Raw genomic sequence first — 23630 nt, 5'->3', positions numbered from 1 at the left:
GTAAAAAAAAAAAAGAAGAACGACAGCAACACACAAAACCACATGTTAGCTAGAGGCAATGCTAATTCAAATGTATGTAAACTCTGGGTGGCAATCTTGAAACAAGACCTTCGATAGAAAACATAATAACCGCAAAGGGGCAAAATCGTCCGGGTGTGCATAATAAGGCAAATGCAACAACACATGTGACCACACAGAACCTTATCGATTTAGTTAATGAAATGATGTCCCATTGGTTTAACCGCACGAGGCGGAGCTGAGCTCATCACATTTCCGTCTCCTTGCACACAACTGCTTAAGAGCTAATGATTGTCCAAAGATTCTCCATGAGAGTCAACGCTGTGTGGCTCTGACCGGCTTCATTACAGCAAGGTGGCTTAAAGCGTAATGTAAAAACGAGAACACCAAGTACTGACAGGAAACTGCCAATCAGAGCAACTTACTGTGAAAATAGGAAGAACACACACATTTAAATCCATGCCCATTTACTGCATATCAAAGTGATTTTTCAAAATGGATTCAGGCTTGGATAATGAGACAGTCTTGGCAAATGGGATACGTGACACAGCATGACAAATTATCACTTGAAAGGCTTTTGTCGTGTTTCACATTTTGTTGCAGGACAAGAGTGACTGAATGATGTATCTTGCAATTAAATTAAAAAAAGATACTACTTGCTCAGCAATGCTCATGCTGTGAAGCGGTGCTAAGAGATACTGTTTCCCTTTTAAAGATTTGAAAAGGTCATTTGTGGTGTCAGTGGACATTTACAGAAATGCATGTATATTATACAATACATTTTATAAAGCATAGAGGCTTATTTCTTCAGGTTTCTCAAGTATTCCAAAATATAAATAACTCAATCTTTGGCTATTACCTAAACTTGCTCAATTCTTAATCATTAGAAATATTGTATTATGTTACTCATGTATTATTTTCCTTGTTAAAAAAAGCATGTCTCTCACATTGGGTGAGTGACACTGTATCCGCAGGCCATGTGTGCTAATTTCGAACACATCTGTGGCTAATGGGATAGCCGTGTGCCCTGGTAGCATTTGAACATAGAAAGTGTGCCATTGCAGAGAACAGGTTGGGGAAACACTGCCTCAGGCTGCGCACTTGCTGAAACTCTGAAAACTGTAATCGGCCACTGAATATGCAGACTTGGCCTGTCGTAAAGCAATTTCTGTGCGCAACTGTTTGGATAAGACAAATTTCTACCTGATTGGCTTAAATTGTGTTTGCGAGCTGATTGTTGATACATAACTTCACTCTGAAATGAAAATGCTTGATTTTGTGTCTGCCTGCGTGCCATGGGATATTTATAAAATATATGGTTTGCATACTTGCAGTGTTTCGTCTTCGTGTGTGTGTATGTATGTGTGTGTGTGTGAGAAAGGGTGCATAAAAGGCAACGATCTACAAAACAAGATTATTTGCATATGCTTTGGAATTAGGCTACCAGACTCCTCCGCCTAGTGTTTAATCAAGCATTTAATCAATTCACCACATACAGCTATGTGTAAACCCCTTTTTTCACTCTCACCAATGTTCAAATCTCACAACCTTTCAGAGCAAACTAACCTGCAACATGTCCCAACATTCATTCCCACGTTAAAGCAGCAATACAATTCATTTAATACAATTCACCATAGGTTTTTGTTTAGCTACCCAACACAGTAATGATTCAAAGTACAACCAGTTAATGAACACCTTTTTATTCGTATGAATAATTTTCAAAGCACAACGTCACTTATCGTCAGTTATGGTGACTGAACCTCAAGGGACCACACAGAAAAGAATGTCGAACTTTGCTGTTCGTGCCGTCAAGTGATGGTGAAGATGTCGTGCACTGATGGTTGGGGAAAGTTCTCCTGTAAATCTCTATTGATTACCAATTGCTGACTCTTAGCTGCAGAGCACTTGGCAATCGGTTGGTTTTGTCTGGGTGCTGTTCAATGCAGAACTTCCTCTGGTGATTGGGGGAGCGTTTAAAAGGGAGCAAACCCAAGATGGCATTTTGCAGTGAGGACAGACAATAAAGCCAAGCAGGAGAGCCTTGGCTAGAGAGCAGAGTGTTCCCTGTACTTGGAGCCCATCTTTCAAAGTAACACTTGTTCCCAGCGCCTTATGCAATTTTCTAAAGAATACCAAACAGTGAGAACGTGTACTGATTTCAAAAGGAGTAAATGCTACCTGTTCCTCAGATCAGACAACGTGTATTGCAGTCTCTTTTCTGTAGTCATACCGCAGTGATTCGGATGGCATTCAATGAGACAACTTTTCGAAGGATAAGAAGTCCTCGCCAAGGTCAGTGACTAACCAAATGAGGAAGCCACACGGAAAACCACTTAACTGACAAGACATCTGGATTCCAAAGAATTATCATTATTTCAAGTATTTTTCAATGGTGCTGTGAACATTTCAGGTTGACTAAATCTGATATAGGTAGTGGATAAGTAATATTCCTGAGTTAATAAATCATCAGCTGGTTCAGAGTCAATTGTCATTGTATATTGTCCCCTTAGTGACTGGACTACGAGGGACTTTACTACTCACTCAGGACAGTCTGAGGAAGCCTTCCCTCCTGAATAACAAATAGTCCACAGCTTCGTCACCTGCCCTTTTCTCTGCCAGTGACTTCATACATCACAGTGTTGTCTGAGCAGAGTCCTTGGAACATGGAGTCTATCTGAGATTACAGTTTAACAGTCTCTGACTGTATTGGCAGCACATCAGGGCGTTAAACGGGCTCAATTCTGTGTGAATGGACAGCACAGATACAACATGTTTAAAACAGTAACTATATATTATCTAAAACTGACTACATGAATCATAGAAAAATAATTATACTAATGCCATTATCAAGTTGTATTTTGTTGTGGAACCCTAACAAAACTAATACAAATGACCTTCTATTCTATTCTCCGTAATAGGGCCTTCTATCTGGATTGCTTCACTGCCGGTTCAGTATGGACGCCTTACGGTAAATTAACTGCTCTGTAGCCTGCATCATGCTAAGTGAACTGTGTGAGCGGCTTCAGAGGAGACTAAGATGAAAGAGCAGAGGGTTTTTGGACTAATTATTTCTGCGTACTTGATAAGGATAACTCGCCATGACCACAGGGCTAGCCCAAAGTCTGGCTGTGTGACAACCACAATCACTAATGTAAGAAGCGGCGCGCACATCCAGACAAATCCTGAACAGGTGCCAGATCAAGAGAAACTACACACTCGTATTCATTGATCGAGGGAAGGTCAACTGGTCACGTGCTCTTTTTGAGGAGCCGGTATCCTTTCACACATATTCACTCTTAGTTGCCTCATCAAATAGCTCTTAAAAGTTCCATTCACTACTGAGCAGCTCTGCTATTCCATCAGCGAACTGTAGAGGAGCTCAATGGCCTTCGGTTTGAGTACCAAAAATGACTCGCTGCTTGTGGCATGCACCAAAAATTACATTTGGAAATTCTTATAAAAGAAATCTCCCTCCATAAATCACGAGCACAGTGGCTCTTGATGAAGTAGTTCACAGACGTTGTTGTTAACAGTTTCATTGAGAGGTCTATCTCTGCACAAAGGAGAGTATTCAAGCACTCATGGATAAAGTGTGTGCACCAGTGACAACACCACAGGAAACATGAGATGAAAGGCAAGATTATCGTACGTAGAAGATGCCACTGTATAGTCTTCATGGTGTTTGTGCCCAAAGTCTGTGTGAAATTAGCATCTAATGTACCAAGGCAGCAGCTAATTAAGCAAAAAGACAGGCTTCAGGGCAAACTGAGGCAGAGCTCAAACATGCAGCGGTGGATTCCACCAAAGGTGGAGACAAGCTCGAAAAAACAAAAGAAAATCTGTAGAAAATCAGTTAAGAGATACTGAAATAGAAATACTCATCAATGAAGTAACAAGCGACCCAAACTTTTTACAACGCTGCAATTCTCTACCTGAGCAAACTTATCTGGGGCCTCTACTGCGCATAAAATTAATGCAGTGGAAGTTACTGCACCGTCTATTAAGGAAATGAAAAAGTAAATGGAATAACATAAGAGCACAAAGGAAAAATGGTTGTTTTATGGGGGGACAATAGTGAAGCAGCTGGTTCTGAAGACGCTCCGGAGCCTTTGGAGGAGGGAGGCAGCAGTGACACGTGTATTATAGGAGTTGTTTTAAAAAGTGGAACGAACATTTGTCGGTAGAAGGTGGTCAAATATTGTAAGGCCGAGATGCACTTTAGATGACAAGTGCACTGCTCTTCTGACTGATGTGGCTCTTTTACAAATGACTTGCTTTTTTCTTTCTGTACTAGTTCATCTGACCCAGTGCTCCTCTGTTCAAAAGGGATACCATTCTGAGCTCATTCCATTTCAAAGTACTGCAACAAGAGAAAACATGTGTTTTTCATCAAAAGGTCCTCCAAACTTAACAACAAAATACACTGTACGTAATTGCATTGTGACCCATATGTGGTTTCTGATCTGATGCTTTCATAAGCAAGACATCATTTGTCAGTGCATTCAGAAGCAGTTACCGATCAATGTAAGAAGAACAATTAGTTTTCTGTGTGGAGGTGAGAAAAGAGCTAAGATTTGAACTTCTCTCCATAAAAGTCTTCCAGGAGATTCTAGACATGATAGGATGAAATAACAAAGTTAAGTTCAGGGAACCTTTGATTGCATATAGTTATAAGTAATAAACATGTCCTGTGTCAACGCCCAATGCTTTGTTGACCCATTCATCCACCTTGACTTCACACTCTATGTGGACTTTTGAGAAGCTTCCACCTTTACCCCAGATGGAAAGGAGACATATTTAACACGGCTGCTTTCAGCTAGTTTAAAGTAAATACATTATTTGTAGGCATTTTCACAAACTGATCCTGTTTTTATTTTTTCCTCAGGAGAACATGGAATAACGAGATGATGTCTCATAAACATCGATCAAGAGTTAAAACTAAATTTAAAAAATGACATTACATTACATTGATGACTAATGATGCATGTTATGCCAAATTTGGAAAACATACAGAAGGCTGTATACCACATATTGCAATATGGATGAAAAAGATGTGACGTTTTGCAGGGCAGTTGGTCCGATGTTTCTCCTTTCATCCCTGTTCCTCTGAGACTGGGCCATCTCATTCCCCAAAACCCTTGTTAAGAAGCATACAAAGACGCGAAAAACAATTATGCATAAGCTTCTTTTCCTTAATGCCCCAACATTTGTGGTAATTGCTGTCATTATTACGTGCTGTTCATATGTGATGGATGGGCAATGGCTGCTTCAGCACAGACAAAAAAGAACGATGGAACATATTTTTGTAATTATTTGTAATTGTAATTATTTCTAACCACTAATGATGTGCATGTTTCAGGACGTATACATTTAACACATTTTGTATTATTAATACAATATTCTGCAATGCACTCCAATAGTTTCTATTCTTTCACAGCGATGGTCTATGCTTCATTTGTTGAATCTACATTTGATTTGTTCTCCAGCTATTTGCTTTAACTATTTCCATATAATGAATAAATGAATTGAATCTTAATTTTAAAAAAGCAAATATGCAGACAGAACAGTTAATGGGCCATTGCTGAAACATTATACACATTATAATTATCCGCATCTATACAATTTCACAATATTTCTTTTGCAAAATGATAAAAGATATACATTTAATCATGTATTTCCTCATGCTGTTATGTGGACTGGCTTTTGGCAGTGGGTTCTAGGACAGTATAACCACTTAATAACCTTGGTGCAAAATCACCTTGCTTTTGCAAAAGTGGCTATTGAGATGAAGTCACTGCCTTTGCTACTCTCTTCATAATTACACCCACTCTTTTTTTTTTCATCTCATCACTTTATGTCCTTGACAACCTCTCAGTTTTTAATCTACTGTAGGATTTAACCTTCTTTACTGGGCTGTGAATGCGTGCTCTGGTCACATGTTGTAATCCTGTCCCCATCCACCACTTCTAATTCCGTTTTTACTCCACCCTCACACTGCAATACCTTCCACTATAATGATATACTTCTGATGGTGTTTTACTAGATTACACAAGGTAAACACATCAGTATTGAAAAGTGCCAGGTCTAGTTTGAAATGGATGTGTCACCTTAGATGTTAAAGTGAATACATGTTCTCCGCTTTAACAGCAGCAGACTTGAGAGAATTAGCATTTAATCAGTGAAAGACTCAACTTTTATGCATTTAACAAAAGTAATTGTAATTATTGCAATCAGTATACTGTAGTATATGTAACTAATTAACTAAGTAGTATTGTATTAATGGAAATATGTTAATGGCTTAAATATCTTAAAGGAGATTTCTGCAGGCCTTGAATCCATAGTTTTTTTTTTTTCTGTCCTTGATTTCTTATTATAGAAACCACTAATTGCATTCTAGGTATTTGCAATTTCCTCTTTTTCTGCATGAAGCCTCATAAGTGGACTTACTGGTAAGAATATTACTGACCAATTGTCAGTAGTTAGCTCAGACTGAATTACTAGAAAAATGGATGTGAGCTAATAGATCAAGAAGGTATTTAAAGCTACCGTTCTTCCCACCTGTAAAGAAATGACATTTGAAGATGACAGGGTTTGACAGGTACTGCCTGAATCATTTGCTCTTATTTCTTGTGTGCCGCACTACCAAACTATCATCTGAACGCTACATTTATTGATTTTCTGCTGTCTTTACAAATGGATGTTATTTAGTATGAAGAGTTTTGTGTATGGAGAACAAGACTGCTGTGCACTGATTCTACCAGAGGGACAATTGAAAGAGACACAAAAAAAGAGCCAAAGATATTACCTCTGAAATTGCTAATTGCAAATTTAAATAGGAAGAAGTCCCTGTTTCAATGTCAAGTGAAATTGGATCAACATCAGCTTATTCATAAAAAAATCCTAGTTTAAAACAATTCAATCCAACCACTGAATAGAATGCGGACGGCCTAAAGAAAAACGGCTACCCAAAATATTTGAAGCCCAAATACAAGCACAGTTGTTGTTCAATGGTGAAAGACACACAATAAGCTGTGCGAGGGAGGAAACAAGCCAAGAGAACATCATGTCAAGTCCTCCCCAATGAAACAAGAAATCACTCATGTGAATTGAAATGGAGCTCAAGCACAAGTTCAGTCAGGAAGACACTAACGGGTAATCTCTGTCTCTCCTCTCCTTGTAATTACTCTATCAGCTGATTGGGGGCGTGCACTTTTAACTATCCAACCAGATGCAGCACAGTTTCCTTAAGCCAATCATATCTGTGCGGTCAACTTTAAAAGTGTTCTCTCTGCTGCTGTCAGTTGTCATTTCAGCTAAGCAGACGCGACCCGCCTCCACCCCAGGCACCTCCAGTCAGCATCACATTCATGCTCCTGATTCATCATCAGATTGGAGCAACTCCCTTCACCACCACCACCAGTGTCTGGACTCCAGGGGGGATTAGGCCTATTGGACCGCAGTATCCCTACCCTCGGTGATAGTACTTCATGATGGAGTCCAATCGCCAAAGACTTTGCACTTTTCATATTTGCATGTGTAATAAATCATTGTTAAACTATAAAACAAGTCTCTCCTGATTGAAATGAATTAATTCCATTTATTATGTAATAAATTGTGATTTCTGGTTCATTTTCAATGATGTTTTATATAGAATAGCTAGCTTCTGTAAATACTGAATCTATAATGAGGAGACATTTAAACAAAAACAAGAGGTGATGTGTCTTTGAGTGTGATGTGGATATATCTTTCTTCTGTTTTCAACATATATTTTGACAGTATGTGTTTGGAGTCGAATGGCAGGTAAAGCAGCAGGTTGCCTCCATTCTTCTTTCACAACCTTTGACGCTGCGTGATGGAGTGGGATCTGCCTGTACTTTGGTTGCATTACAGCAATAAGGGATTTGACCATAAATCTCTGGTTTCTATTTCAAACTGAGATTTAAAATAGCGCTAGAATGTGGATTTAACCTGAGCAGGTGGTGCTTGAATCTCAAGTGGGCGTATCATTATCATCCAGAGTTATTTTAAGGATCCGCCCTGCGCCCGCATGATCATGAACAAAAGAATAAAAGCGTTTTTTTCAGGCTTAATACAGTATAATCCTTACGTCAGCTGATATCTTTTCTCATGGGTGGAGCTTAAACAATTGAAACCACTGTTTAGCCTCAGATGGAATGGTGAAAATAGGAATTATGACTACTCCAGGCCTACAACTGACACGATTGATTTGCGTTGATATTCTGAGATTATTATCCTTGAACATGGATGGCAGCCAGTGTGGTCCCATGAGGAGAAGGGCTGAATGGGATGGAATGGAGGGATGGAAGAGATGGAAGAGAAGAGAGACACACATCGCCTGACTCTGTTTCTGTAGGGTGACAGATGTATATTTCACATCGCACTTAAATTCCAGGAAGAAAAAAAAAAAAATCATCTCCCAATCTCATTGAATCCATCGAGTCAGAAGTAGATTATTTACTAATTGAAAAACTGCAAATGGCACGTCGTTCTCCATTTTCTCTGAGCTGTGATGTTATTGTATAAATCCAAAGCACTGACCTTCATTCCTTCCCTCAAACCAAACGACAGAGAGAGTGCCAGTCCAACACTATAATCTGTCAGTGACTCATGCTCAGCATATACAGCACTGCCCTCAATATTTTTTAAATAAAGAAATAACAACACAGGGTTACTTTTTAATTACATAACATCTGTTTTGTTGTTGTGGCATCAGATGTCCAACATCTGATATCCAGGACATTCCACTGAATTCCATTGAAGTCAAAGTGCACTGAATTTTTCTCATTTTTAGCTCTGCCACTGTGCAAAATTGAGGCTGGGGCATACATATTCATTGGGTTTGCATGGGAAAAGGGGGGATTAGATAAAATGGCAAAGAAAACTGATAACATACTCTATTGAATCTCAAATCTGACTGCATTCTGGCGTTTTCTATCCCCGAGTGTTACCACGCTATGATGGAGGTCTCACTATCCTGCGGAATGTAGCCTGATGTTTAGTCAGCTGTGACGAGGACTAATGTGAGCTTTCTCTTACATTCAACTCCCCTTGGAAGAGGCAGCCACATGAGGAAACTGAGCAGCTGAGTGGGTGCGTAAATCAAACCGCTGAGATGACAGGAAAGCGATTCAATTTAAACTTTGACGTTGCCTTTTGCCAAACAGGTGCATAGCCAACATTTAATACATATGCTGAAAACATTATGCAGGCTTGACAAGATAACTTAAACACACAGTGAAACGAAGGGACAAGAGCTCGACCAAAATGAGTGTTGCTCAAGCTACAATACAATACATTTTCCTTCCAAGCTTGAACAAAGAGTTCGCTACTGAAGTTCAAAAAAGAATCCTAGACCATCCACTTTGTACCTGAACATCTCAGAAGTAGGGGAAAGTCAACAATGTGATCAGGTGGACGTTGCTTGCTTTCATACACTGCGAGTGTGTATTTCATTAACAGAGATTTATGAATTTTATCCATTCATTTATGCACAAAACAAATCAGAGCCAACATGCATCTGTTGGAATTGGCTTGATCTGTACCAATCAAGAGTTGTTTTGTGTGTTTTGTTTTTTGATCATCAACAACCTCGAGTTAATCAGAAGAGTTTAGTTTTAGTTCATGATGAAAGCTGGGAAAGAGAGACTCCCAGTCTGCCAATCTACTTATTACACACTTAAAGTGCACAGCTTCTCCAGGCCGTTTTCCGCCTACTCCCTTTCCCTATTACCATCGCTTCCCCATGCTGCTCTCTAAGTTTGATTAAGCACAATCCGGTGGGGGTGTTTCAGCACAAACTTGATCCATGGCCGAGGGCTGACTTTGCTCTGCTGCGTCAGAGCCAAAGATTTTTGCACCAGCGTTCCTTTTCCCTATTCCCACCTTATATTCATCACCTTCATTACAGTCTGGATAGAACCTCAACCTAGTGAGGGGTCTAATAACACAGGGGAGCCTGTCGGGCATGACCACCCTCTGTCTAAGGACGATCAGCATGAGGATACAAGGATCACATGATTCTGAACAACTTTCATCCACATATTGTGAAATAAAGAAAAGACAGAAAATCCCCGTATTTTACAGATTTTTATGAAAGGTTTCTCCAGAAAGATACTCCCCAAAAATCTGCTATTGCCAACTGTAATCTGTTTTTTGACACCAGACGTTTTCAGTAACTGATGTACAACATTATAGATGGTGGAATACAGGAAGCAGGATTTAAAACCATCAAGGTAAATCACTGTCTGGGTATGTAACGACGTAAATAAAGCTTGATAATAAAGATAGTATGCTTGGATCAATGAGCAATAAACTTAAAATTGAGATTAAATAAAACAATTTAAACTCCAATGAAAACCATTTTAGATCACATCCCTGGTCATGTACTTATATTTAACAATACATGCAAAAAAAAATCTTTGTATTTTTATATCAAAGACAATCTTTTCTTTCTAGTAAAACATATGACTGCAATCTGCAACTTTGAGCATCAAGGTAGGTGTGTGTGGAGTAATATTCCGTTTTACTGCGGGATACGTCACAGTACAGAATTTAAAGAAGCTTCAACTTCCGTTTTCACTGGGACGTTAATAATCTGGAGTTCTCAGTTGAGCACGTAATTAGTGCCATTAGCACTGCATGTGTTTCGCTGTTTCTCACATACATTACACTGAGTGATTCTAAATATAATGGCATGAACAGCAGCAGTAGAGCTAATGGCAAGTTGGGGCAATGGCAACTAAGCATGGACCTTTTGGTGCCAGGGACTCATACAGCTGTGTGGCAAAACGACCGGAAAAGAGAACAACAGATAAATAAATAGGCTCGTTTATAGTATATGATATTTTGCTCTTCGAAATGCACTTGCCATAAAATGATGTACTGAATGAATTATAATGAATAAAATTGTATGAATAAAAAAATTGAATTATGTCTGTTGGTAGCAAAGTATATGTAGGGCACACTGTGTTTTACAGAGACATCTGTCAGATAAACCATTCGAGGATTATTAAGACGTGATAAATTAACACAGATGGAACTGCTAAGATGCTAAAGCTGCCCTCTCAAGAAGCCACTTCTCTTAGATTCTCAACAAATACATGTTAGGACTATAGAGGGTGACACACCACACATATTGATATGAACATTCAGCATAAAATCAGCCAGCCTAATGTTGCTCTTGATATGTTCAACAAAAGTGAATTCAAGCACGTTTCCCTGGAAAATGACTCCCAACACCCTGTCGTCATCTACTTGTACGCCTCAGACTTGCTTTGCCTTTGTTCTGCAAAGCAACATGATGAGCTATAATGCCAATGCTTCAGCAGTTTAGTGCTAATTTTACGCATTTTGGGGTTACACTTTGTGAGCTCTGGCACAAGGTTAAAAGTGACGCAGCAGATGGTCTCCATAGCTCTGCTCCACAGTGGTACATGCTCAGTAAAATGTGATGTCATTTTTTTTGGATAAAGCAACAAATCGTGAGACTTGTACCAGCTGATGGTTGTGGCTAAAACATAAAGAGCAGCACAAAGAGACGCAAAGACACGGCCGGCAGGTTTGCTCCACATTTCAATTCCAAAGATATCCAAGCTGAGGGAAAATAATCTTTACGAGAAATATAATGGAGAGTTAAGGCTTCAATATTGTTTCAGATACTGACTAATGGCCACAAAGAGAGAAACGAATGTCAGTTCACCTTGTCGGATGAGTGCTGTGCTCTGCAAAGATAACTGTGTTAAGGTTAAGCACTATATTGTTTGTAAGTGTAAACAGCATGGAACTTCATGCTTGCGTGATGCCTCAAGAGATTGTGTTCAGAAGACGACACAATCACACCATGAAAGCACATTTATAAACTCTCGTACTACAGGTTAATTCCTCCAGGCATAACAGCAACCGACAGCGAAGGAGCTGTTTTTATTTCACTGTCCTGAGAACATTGTACTGCATCAGTGTTGCAGGTAAAAGGCAATATGCCACACTTTCTTTCAGAGTGAAATTAACGCCGACACTTTTATTGGGCAAGAATAAAATAGATCATCTGTGCTTTGTGTAAAAATTCAGAATGGAGGAGCAAGCAGCGGAAAGTTAAGTGTAATCACCCAAGAAGATGAAGCACCCTCTCAATATTAAGCCCCATCATGAAGTAGAATTATCATGTCTAATGCAAGCTATGATCCATATGCAAAGGCAGTTTCTATTATTGTATAATTCATGTCACACGCTGGGGAGATTAAGTCTCTGAACTTGCAAGACAAGTTCTGCGGTGGATCAAAGTTAGCTGATAAATGTTATCATGAATGACAGATACAGGATGAACACAGAGACTTGTCATCATAGACCGACTCTGAAACTAAGACCTGCTTCTGTGAGATAGATAGCTTCATGGTACTTTTTGCTTATGGAAAATATGTGGGGCTGCTGTCCCCGAGGAAACAAAGTATCTCTGTGGCTCATACGGAGTAAATAATCTGTTGTCATAAAATGTATAGGCCACACACATACCCAAACCCAACCCCCCCCCCCCCCCCCACACACACACACACACACACACACAGAGTCCCCGTCAATGTGCAGATTAGAGCTTCCCCCCCCCCTGCCTTCCCCTTATTGCTTCTCTTTTTTTCATGACTAATCTGGATTTTTCGTGAAACCTCTGTGATGCTGCATTCATTGCCGAGGAGAAGGCTTTGAATAGCTCGAAATAGAAGAAACTGAGGAGTCAAACCAAAAAAGGCAAAGTGGTGATCTGGGATATTTACATATCCTTACTTTTCCAGAAGAGTGGAGATAGAAAAGATATATAAAAGATATATATAATATAAGGATTGGTCAGCTATAAAACAGAAAATCAGGTCTCTGACAAATGTCTACTGTAATCATTCCGTGTTATATCTTTATATACTTTGTATCTACAGTCTTAGCTCAGGTTTGATGTGTTTTACTGCTAATACAAGTTATGCTGACCCCTCCATGTTTCTTTACAACATATCCTTGATACATTGTAAATATACTGTATGCTAACACAGAACAACACAAGGACAGCTTCAAACTGAGGTCACAGTGACAGTGTTGAATAATCCCACTTGTACAGGGTTCTTTAAAAACACTCATCGCGAGCAAAAAAATAGAGCAAACTGCAAAGAATCAGAATGTCTTGTTCACGAAAAATCATCTGTGCACAGCAGTAATACTCCTGGAAGCTTAAGCCCCCTGTGATGAACCATGAATGCAGAGATAAGTGTCATGTATAGTATTGCAAGGCACTTCTCAAAGTCTTTAATAAGGAGGCTAATGTTGGGACACAGTGGCAGAGCAATTGTTATTACACAGCAGCCATGTTTCAACACGATAAGCAAAATCGCATAATCCACATTAGCATGTGGAAAAAGTGCGGGGAAGAGTATAGTAAAGCTGCTGATGAAGCTTGTCAAGAAGTCCCTGCTTATTCGGGCTGCTAATTTGACAAAGGGGTTCCATTATCAAACTGATGTATCCATGAGAAAAGAAACATGTCTTGTTAGGGAACACATGACACTGTTTGAAAATGAAACATGGTAACTGTAGATCACAAACCAGAACGTTATACTTCGCCCCTTCTTGGGAGACCTTACTGAGCAAAGCTCCTCTACTCTTCCTCCTATCTCTGGAAACCACCAGCTGCTGAGGGAATCGGCGTTGCTTTAAACTCCCACGCAAGCCAAAGACATCAGCAAGACAGCCTTCATTTGCGTAAGAGGGACTTCAGGGGTAGAGAGGGAATTCACTGTACTGTTTGAACTTCCTAGCTCCGAGCCCTTAGTTGTCTTTACCAATCAGCATTAGCATTTAATCATAATGTGCATTAATACAGCATTTTATTTGTATGCGGATGACAGCAGCATGTATAGTTCTGCCACATTCTTAGCGAGTGCGATCGAGAAACTACAAACTGCTTTTTTTCTGCGGTTCAGAGGAATCTCTGAATCAAGACTTTGTATTCGATGGTGACAATATCAAAAAATGATGTGCTTCTCAAGGTCAAAGAAGCCAGTTGATGATGTGCTTCTCAGGTTGTTCCTGTAAATAATAAGGTGATTGAATGTGTATACCTGTTCTTTTCCCTGTATTTGAAATATAATACCAGGCTCTATGGAAGACACAATAGAAACAGGTGCTGTTTTTTTTCTGCAAGGAAAAAAAATGTCAGCTACTCTTCTCTCAGCAATTGTTGATATGTTATATACGTATGCAAGTTCGTCTTTGTGGAAAATGTTGAATTGATTTTACCATGCTGCTTAATATTTGCCTCTGATACAGATTTACGCACATATCAAAGCAGTTTCTTTGAGATATTTGGTTTGTCCTTACATACATTTTTTTGTAAAGGCCAAATTACACAAACTGCATACTTATCTATCAGCAGCTGCAACCTCTGATCATACCAACGAATATGTACATCTTTCATCATTTTGTCCTATTCGACATTTGAGTAAAATGTTAAGAAATTCTCTCAAGGCGTTCCTGAGATATCGATTTCACCAGAATGGGTCGGACTTGAGGTCAGGGTGACCTTGAACCTTTTGACCACCAAAACTCATCAGGTCATCATTGAGTCCAGGTGGATGTCTGTGCCATATTTGAAGAAATTCCCTGCAGGCATTCCCGAGATATCACCTTCACGAGAATGGACCTGAGATGGACGGATGGTCAATGCAAAACAGAATGCCTCCGGCAAAGGCCGTCGCTGTCGCGGAGGCATACAAATTTCGAGCACTGCCGCAGAACACAAATGTAGCTATTTCTGCCGCATCTGCAAAAGGAAAGTACATTGTCCCTCATTTCCCCCGTACCACTTTCCATGCAAGAGGCTGTTGTGGTCGCAGTGGGGGAGGACGGATTTGTCATGATGGTTACAGATCTGTTGCATTATTTGCATTGTGGGATACGCACGCCCTGTGATCGACCCCTTGGGCCCAAGGCTACCAGGCAGCAAGTCATCTTGAATGCAAACCCCCAAAGCTGAAGATGCCAGCTGTTAATACATTATGGTAATGTGGATTCCAAAAACTGGTTCACTGCAACCACCACATTTGAGTCATCCAGAATGTCAAAGAGATGATTTGGTTTCACACATTTACCTGAAAAGCAGATAGTTGGCATGTATGCTAATGCTCTGAATATGTTATTCTCTCACATGTGGCTTATCACTGTCTCAGACATTTCTGGGTTTCACGCTATTGCGATGAATGCCTTTGAAGAAACTAAAAGCCGGAATTTCTTTCAAGACCCAACACCCACACCTCAATGTGAAAGGCAAATGCATGCATGGTTGAGAGGTGTAAAACGGTTTCAGTACTGCTGTTTGAAAATGTGTAGTAAAAGTGTCTGACTGTTGTTAAATAAGAGCATAACAAGTTTATTCTGTCGCTCTGTGAAAAAGCACAATGGGATTTTAACACACAAAAGGTTTGAACCAAAGTTAAAGGATTGCCTCACCCTTTGAGATATCTGCAACTGAGACTTCCACCAATAAATATCTAAAAACTTTTTGTTATGTGTATGAATCAAAACCCCTCTCGTTTCTCTTCCCGTAAAAAAAGGCAAATACTTTTTGTTTATTGATCTTGGCATATACATAAATGTATCCAGTGATTAGCTGCACCTAGCTAACCCCACCTTGGACTGCTGTGCAGTAATAAAGCAGAGGCAAAGCATCTATAACAGATATGCAGCACCGTGGGTTTGTTGGTGACAAGTCATAGTTACCATGCGTGACTTCAACACTGTGCAGTGTTGGGCGCTAAGGGGAATGAAAAGAAACGTAGACATAACTTTGGTTGTTGTTGAAAATAGATTTGATTAAATAATCATTTTTTACATCATGCCATGGTAACCGGGTCCACTCCTGTGCTCTAAACATGCTATACTTAGCTGTGTCCTTAGCTGTTAGAATCTGTAAACTAACTGTACGTATGTCGTATGACGAAGTATTTTGACATTCAAGTCGCACAAATTTGTAATTTGTAAATATATACGAGCAAGTTATGTTCAAAAGGCCCAGGACTTTTTTCCCCGTCAGTCTACAATAACATACTTGGTATCGCTGGAAAAATGTCCTAATGCACCTGAACGCACCTGGCATCGAAACACACAGCAGGGAAACAGAGAGCAACAATGTGCTGTAATCCCCTGAGCCAGAGTTATCTAATGAGACCTGTGTGAGCCCTATGGGCCTTTGCATTCTCCATTTATCTGTCTTATAACATGGAGCTCTTCGGTCATATATATGTATTGATCAATACTTATTGTGTTTATTACTATTTCAATGGCTTTGGGGTATGTATGTCATTTGTAACCTGGCTATATGGATATGAATTGTAAAACTTTGTTAACAGTCATCATTTAAACCCTAAACATGGTAAAAACATGGAGGCTGCCTGAGAATATCTTTATAATTTGTATCATAAATGTTGTAATTTAGTGTATTTTAATCAAATGTACAGTCTCAGTTGTAGCAAGGAGTAGTAGTAGTAGTAGTAGAGTAGTTGAAGGCATTTAGTTGCATCATTATCCATATATCTTGGGTATATCAAAGTTTCACCTTTGGAATTTAGATTATATACTACATATAAGTAATTTCTGAGGGAAAGGGCTAGGGGTTAACAGAATTTAATTAATTTAGAGAAGGAAAGACTCCGCTATCCCTGCATAAATGCAGTCGGGTTGTTAATGCAGACAAACAGTATCTCCAGCTCAGACGAGCCTGGTGGGGGCTGAGACCAAACAGGTCAGGTCTCGTTTGTAAACCATCTCTCAAAGACAAATCGTGCACTCTGCTTTTTCACCTACTCCCAGGTGGGTGCTGCCTTGATCTCCTCCTGATCGAACAAGGCAGGTGAGGGAGCCAACACCTAACACTATTCCCCCAAGCCACACCCTCTTTTGGGAAATCTAATCAAATCATGTCGTCCCTCTCATAAATATATCCCACCCACAGACTACGTGTCACTCGGAAATGTGTCACATTGCGGAAGCGAAAGGTGCTCTTGTCTTAAAGCAGTTACAGTAAAAGGCTTCAACTCAATAATCAGATGAATGAACTCCAAATATGTAATGACGTCTTGAAGGGACTGAATGACACCACAAAAGACCTTTTGAGTTCATTTTGATTTTTCAGTAAAAAGCTATTTCATTTTGAGCACGGTGGTCTACAGGCACAAAGCTGGCTGACGCCCTTCAACAAAAGCTTTCACTTCTGGGTCGCCAACCTGTTTTAATATGGCTCTTTCATCACACTAAATGGGATTTTTAAAGTTACAAAAGATCCCGACTGAAAGCTGAGCATAACAAAAACTATACTTTAATTGAAGGTGATCATTGAAGTAGACAATTGGTAGTCAAACACATGGCGTCTACAGTCACTGCGGTAAAGTAATGGTCCTTTTATATTTTTTTCTTCTTCTGCAAAGCTATTAGATGCAAAGCCACCTTTTGTATGGTATTGAGGCCTTAATTTCGGGGCCATGTACTCTAAACTAGTGTGAAAGGTCAACCAGAGACGCAAAGCGGTTTTGTGTCACTGGGTCCAAGTGAGCTGCACTCTTTTATTCTTGATTAAGAAGCCTTACTGTTTGAACTCACTGTTGCATCAAATATATCAGTAGAATACATAATAGTGTTTTCAGACAAAATGAGATCCTATCAGCTGCAGAGTGTGATATTAAAGTGTTACTGCCTCAACAGTACTGTATATTGAGCATAGGTTGGTCTAGGAAAAAAAAAATAGTCTCATAATGAGTTCTGACCAATAAATCAATACATACATCAAACGACTGCATTGTACTTTTACAGTGATCTTCAGAGTAATGTACTCCTGCCAATAGCACATACTGTAAGACAAAAGTGATTGCAAAAAAGTATTATGCAGTATATGCATTTTTTCCTTAGGAAAAAATGCATATATTGTATCAAACTATTTACAACAGTCACAATGACTGACCACACAAATAATAGCAGCGCAAAACAATGAAGACTGCTGCTAATCTGATTATAATCATTTTATATAACTGCTGAAAGCTGCACTGCTCATGCAAAGCCTGGTGATTGTTAGATAGTGGCGTAACCACAACCCATTTTCCAGCCAATATCTCTTCTCACTTCCTGTCAAGTCAAGACCAGCCGTCACAGTATAGCAGACAGTCACAGTGCACCGGAAACCATCAGATCTAACAGAGATCCAGTGTCTGCTGATTCTGTCGACGCTGCTGTGATCCAGAATCTACAATCCAACCTACAGTGCTGTGTGGTACGAGGGGAGATGTTTCCATAGATGGGAGGAATCAGCAGAGGAACAGAAGGGTTTAATAAACTCGAAAGAATACATTTGATTTGATCGCCACAGCCAATTACTTGTAGCTGTTATATCATTTATATGCCTAGTATGACTGCATCCTAGCTGCAATGACTCAAACAGTGTGTTGGACGGAGCTGTTTTAAGTCGGTTAACATAAAGCTCAGAATCCCTTTGACCTTCGACACAGTGAACATGAGTACACAGACATAGTTTATTTTGCTTCTTATCATTGTAATATTCCTACCGGATTCTATTGGTAGCAAATTGTAAGAGCCTACCTGTCCCATTTGCTGATCTACACAAAGTCAGAGCGCCTTGTACTTTACTGCATTCCTTTTTTGAACCTACATGTAGCTGCAGACCCAAACCTAAAGCATTTCCCATCCGCCATTTGCATTTAGCTTAGGACATGCAAGGACTGCAAAAAAGACCCACAAACGTTTTCTTTTATTCACTGCAACACTAATTGGAAAAACATAAGAACAAGATACATAAATAAGAGCATCTGAGGGAAGACGCATAATTGATTGCAGTGGACAGCAAATTGTCACTTGCTGTGAGAGTAAACTAGGACGGATTTTATTCATGAGGGTTTCAAGAAAAACATTATCTTCAGTAAGAATTATGCAGGACATATCTAGTATCACTGTGTAAGACACTTCATCCACAGATTGCTCTAAAAAAAGGGAAATGAGAGAGAGCATTAGAGATACTTTGATTTTTATTAGGTAAGACTGATCTGAGAAAATGGTCTCAGACGGAGACAGAGACAGGGTTTATGCCAGAGACAAAGTGTCAAAAAGATGACATTTGATATAGTTTCAATTCAATTCTGAACACCCTTATCTGTACATCTTAATATCTCAGAGGAGTCTCTGATGCCCTGGGAAGCAAGTCTAAATGGCGTTGTAAAACACAGTAATACAGTACCACCTTGTGCCAACTTATTAAAACGGATCTTATTAAAACAGCTAGCTACCCGACACAAACACCTTAACGTATGAAATGCATCCCTCGAATCCACAAAATCACAAATGGGACTGCAGCGAAAAAGCCCATCCCCTCTAACTGAAACCAGAAGAATAACACTATTTCATCCCAATTAAATTCTACGGTGTGGGGTTTATTAATTTCTCCCCAACTAGAAGCCATAAATCAAACTTAACGGTGAACTATAAACTATCTCTTGAACAGCAGCAAGTGTGATTAGCCTCACACACAGACACACACACACACACACACACACACATCTGCCTCACATTTTGGTATGCGTTCCATGTCAAGGTATCAGGACATCACCATCTTCATTTAATAGTTTATCGGCAGTTCAGCTGTCGTTTATTGGGGATTCATGTGTCAGACTATTTCTGAGAGCTAAGAGCTGTATTCCTTCTTATTTTGAATTCTAATTTCCTAAAGTCTTGTCGTCACTGTGCGGTGAGCAAAGACCTCAGGAAGTCGCTGCTCCCCGCCTGTAAATTGTCTATAAATAACCCTGTGTAACATTTTACACTTTTTTTATTGTCAGATAAAATGAAACAAGATATAACACGTTTATCAGTGAGCTTCAGAGGGGCAGATAGGCAGATCTTTGTTTCCTCCAGACAGAGCCCGGCTAGTTGTTTCCCCTGCTTCCAGTCTTTATGCTAAGCTAAGCTACCGCTGACTGCAGCCTTCTATTTAGAATGAGAACGGTATCGATCTGCTCATATTCTGAAACCGACAGGAATGTTTTCCCTTATTGAGATGTTAGATATTCCTGAAGTTCAGAGAATGAAGTAATCCTTGTCGATTCAGGACCCGATGCTGTTCTACTCGCTGTGATTGGATTGGATTTCTATATGAATGTTTGACCTACAGAGTAAGCACTCCCTGGAGATCAATCCAGATAATGGTGTGTCTGCACTGATGTTGCAGAAGTCAACCAGATGTAGCAGGTGCACCGGTGGCTGAAGACACAGCTACAAGTTGTGAATATGCACATGGAAATGTGCTGATGCCCTGAAGAAGATAAAAGGTACAGTTCCTCACCACCCATTTAGGTCTTGCAGAACAGCAACATATACTGAAATCTTTCTTTTAGGTTTATATTTTACATTGCATCTCTGGGGAAATACTGGACTCCACCATGTATATAATACAGTAAATCTGCAAAAATAAACGATGTGAAAATATAACTCCAGGAGAAACTTACCGACAGACACAGCTTGCTCTTGAAACGGTGACTCTGTGACATGCTTCACAGCCAAACATAAACACTGAACTATTTCATTTTACCAGCTGAGGCTAGCTGCGTGTGAGTTGTGCCAAAGTTTCTGAAGGGAAGGACACATCTGGCAGACAGCGACGGCACATGTTGTGCTACAATGAGATAAATATGAGGAAAATGATAATATATGGCATTTCAAGATAGAGATGAGAGTGGAATCACTGACCACAGGCCCTCTCTTTGGGGAACAAAATCTATCTTAAGACACTGAAATAGAGACCTTGATCTTGTTAAAACACACACACGGAAATTGTAGACTGGTATAAAAGGAAAGTGATATCCAGAAGACAGCAGACATTTAACATAAAGAATAGTACTTGGGGGACAAAGAATTGACAATAAAAGTCAAATCCTATGTTGAATCACGGAATAAATCTATTTTGTTAAACAGTATTGACAACCAAAGCGAGAAACAGCCACGTAGTCTGACCAAAACTCATTACAACTGGAATCCTGCCAATTGATTGGTTAAATTCTACCTTTCACTGTTTGTTTACACAGTGATCGATGTTGACGCGTGCATGGCAGATCGTACAGTCACTCAACTGTGCAATGTCATCAAACCAAAAGAAATCCAAGTCGTTGTTAACATTTCAAAAGAGCACGATTGACGTAGTCCTAAATGCCTTACATGAGGCCTGTGTGTAGTTCAGCATCATCTGAGGAGGACAGACCAGGAGGCATTTCATCACTTAACATGATTTTAAGCCCGACCGGCATAATGATTTCCTATACGGGTCAGCGAAGGTCAGAAACACTTCAGAACAACAAAATCCCCAGCTAATAGCGCAGGTGAACAGGTTAGTTTGTAAGGCATGCCGCCCTGCTGTGGTAGCCAGAAGTGAACTCTCTTCTGAAGTCCTTCAAACACCACAAGTGCACCGACTGTGAGCCTTTCCATATTCCTCAGTAAGGGAATCAAGTGCTTGCAGTGCAGTCTCAATGCATGATGTAATTGGTGTATGACACCATGCAGAAAACAAAGTGCCTCTGCAAAAATGCCATATGTGAGGACGAGCAATATCTTAAGAGCAAGGGGGGGAAATGACTGCCACCAGGTCCTTATCTGTTGCAAACAGATTATAGCCTACTGGCTTCTCTTACATTGCAGTATAACATCCCCAGTCCCATCACCACTGCCTCCCAAAATAAAATGTGTAGCCTACATGATCCAGATGTATCAGTCTGTCTGCTACAGGATTGGCTTTTCTATTTAAAATCCAAATCTTTCATGTGGGGATGATTAATGCCGGGGTTTTATTTCATCCTCTAACATCTTAACGCGTCAACGGAGAAACGGAGAGACAACACGCGACACTGATGCCACCGCTGTGTGGAGCAGCGCGCATAGGCTACACTGAAAGCAAGAAATCTGCACTTCAATGTCTTTTTTTTTGTTCAAGGCAACAACTTTAAAATCTGTTGAGCCCATGCAGGCGCTGTATGATGTGCAAACATCCACGGCGACCAGGACGCGGAGGAGCGCGCTTCGGCGTGGTTTAGTTGTGCGGTGCCTCAGAAGTAGGTGCTGTCATGCACGCTCGTGATCGTCAATGCAGATGAATTAACACTTAATACATGACTAGGCCTCCTGCTAACCCTCTTCTTGCATTTCCTTTGAACGCGCGGACAACCACGCGCTGTGCAGCCCTGAACTGAATCCGACCATTTATTCGTGAATTTCTCTCCTCCACGACTTGGTTGGCACGGAAAGTTGGCACGAGGCAAGCGTGGCACAGATCGCCTACATCCGGCCGTCCTGTTAATGGGCACGGAGTATTTCACTGTCACATACGAATCACTCAACCCACTGACAGTTCGGCCAGTGTTGGACCCCCGCACGCATTCGATCGCAGGCGCTGCGCGAGCGGTTCCGACTGTGTGAAGATGGTATGGCAGCAGGGTCAGACTTACCGACGGCTAAATCCAGCAGGTCTGCGCACAAGAGCAAGCACAACGAGAAGACGGTCATCTTTCCCTTATTTTGCAATAAATCCCAAACTCCATTTGCGTTTACATGCTCTCCGGGTTTCGGCCGTGTAATCCCCACCATTCCAGAGGTATGCGATTGAAAGGTGCCCCCAAACTATTCATGATGCAGCTCAAGTCTTAAGTGGGAGAAACCGGAGAAGTTGACGGTGGATACAGCATTCAGAGCGGCGAAGATCGAGCAGCAACAACAACAGAAAAAAGACTCTCTGGCTGCGGTTACAGAACAAGCGGAGTGTTATTTTTTCCCTCCCTGTTTAAACAATAGGGAGCTGAGCAGAGCCGCGGAGCAGAGATAGGCTCTGGGAAAAAACGGAGAGGTTGGATGAAAATCTCTCTCTCTCCCTCTCTCCCTCTCTCTCTCTCTCTCTCTCTCTCCCTCTCCCTCTCTCTCTCTCTCTCTCTCTCTCTCCCCCTCTCTCTCTCCCCCCTCCCGCCCTTCAGACAGACTCACAGTCATTCTTGATCACTCGCTCTTTTATTTCACACAATTTTCCTTAATCCTACCCTGGATTCAGACCACTCTAATTCTTTCCATTAAGCCGATTTATTTCTGTTTGATTTTTATTGTATTTTCCTTGTAAAAAAAAACGTGTTTAATATACAGGCTATATACCATATATTAGCCCACAACTACCAGAATGCAAGACATGAATAAAGCATGTTCATCAAACAATCAATCAGAACATATTTAATGACTTTGTGTTCCTCCTTTTTGAACTGATGTTGTGCAGTAAACGAAAGGGGTGAACTCCATTCTGCAAATTCAACTCACTTTATTTTTGCTTTTGCACTCCATTATGTTGCATTACATTTCATTCAGCAGGACTCGTTATTGTCCACTATCAGTCCTCACAATGCGGACAACTTTAACTGGAGCATAATAAAATGTGTTTTGTTTGAACAACATTCAAACCCATAAAGAACTGTGGGAAGCTGTGTAATGGACGCGATCGGGCTCATTGAAGTCTATCATTTGTCTCATTAGGGATCATC

At 40.4% G+C, this 23630-nt stretch overlaps 1 protein-coding gene across 2 annotated transcripts in view; it reads right to left on the bottom strand.

Moving 5' to 3' along the window:
• igsf21a (immunoglobin superfamily, member 21a) overlaps positions 1-22698 on the bottom strand; it is a gene marked incomplete at both ends in the record, with an annotated part of 169431 nt that extends 146733 nt beyond the window's left edge. For both annotated transcript variants that reach the window (XM_079157019.1, XM_079157018.1), the window contains one exon: positions 22560-22698. In XM_079157019.1, coding sequence (XP_079013145.1) covers positions 22560-22698 — 139 coding nt within the window. The remainder of the gene's footprint in view (positions 1-22559) is intronic.
• Positions 22699-23630: the final 932 nt, after the last annotated feature.

The sequence above is a fragment of the Pholis gunnellus genome (genome assembly GCF_910591455.1).
Source record: "Pholis gunnellus genome assembly, chromosome: 3".
In the NCBI taxonomy this organism is placed as follows: Eukaryota; Metazoa; Chordata; class Actinopteri; order Perciformes; family Pholidae; genus Pholis; species Pholis gunnellus.
The sequence above is the reverse complement of the archived record's forward strand: the minus strand, read 5'-3'. Positions and strand labels throughout refer to the sequence as shown.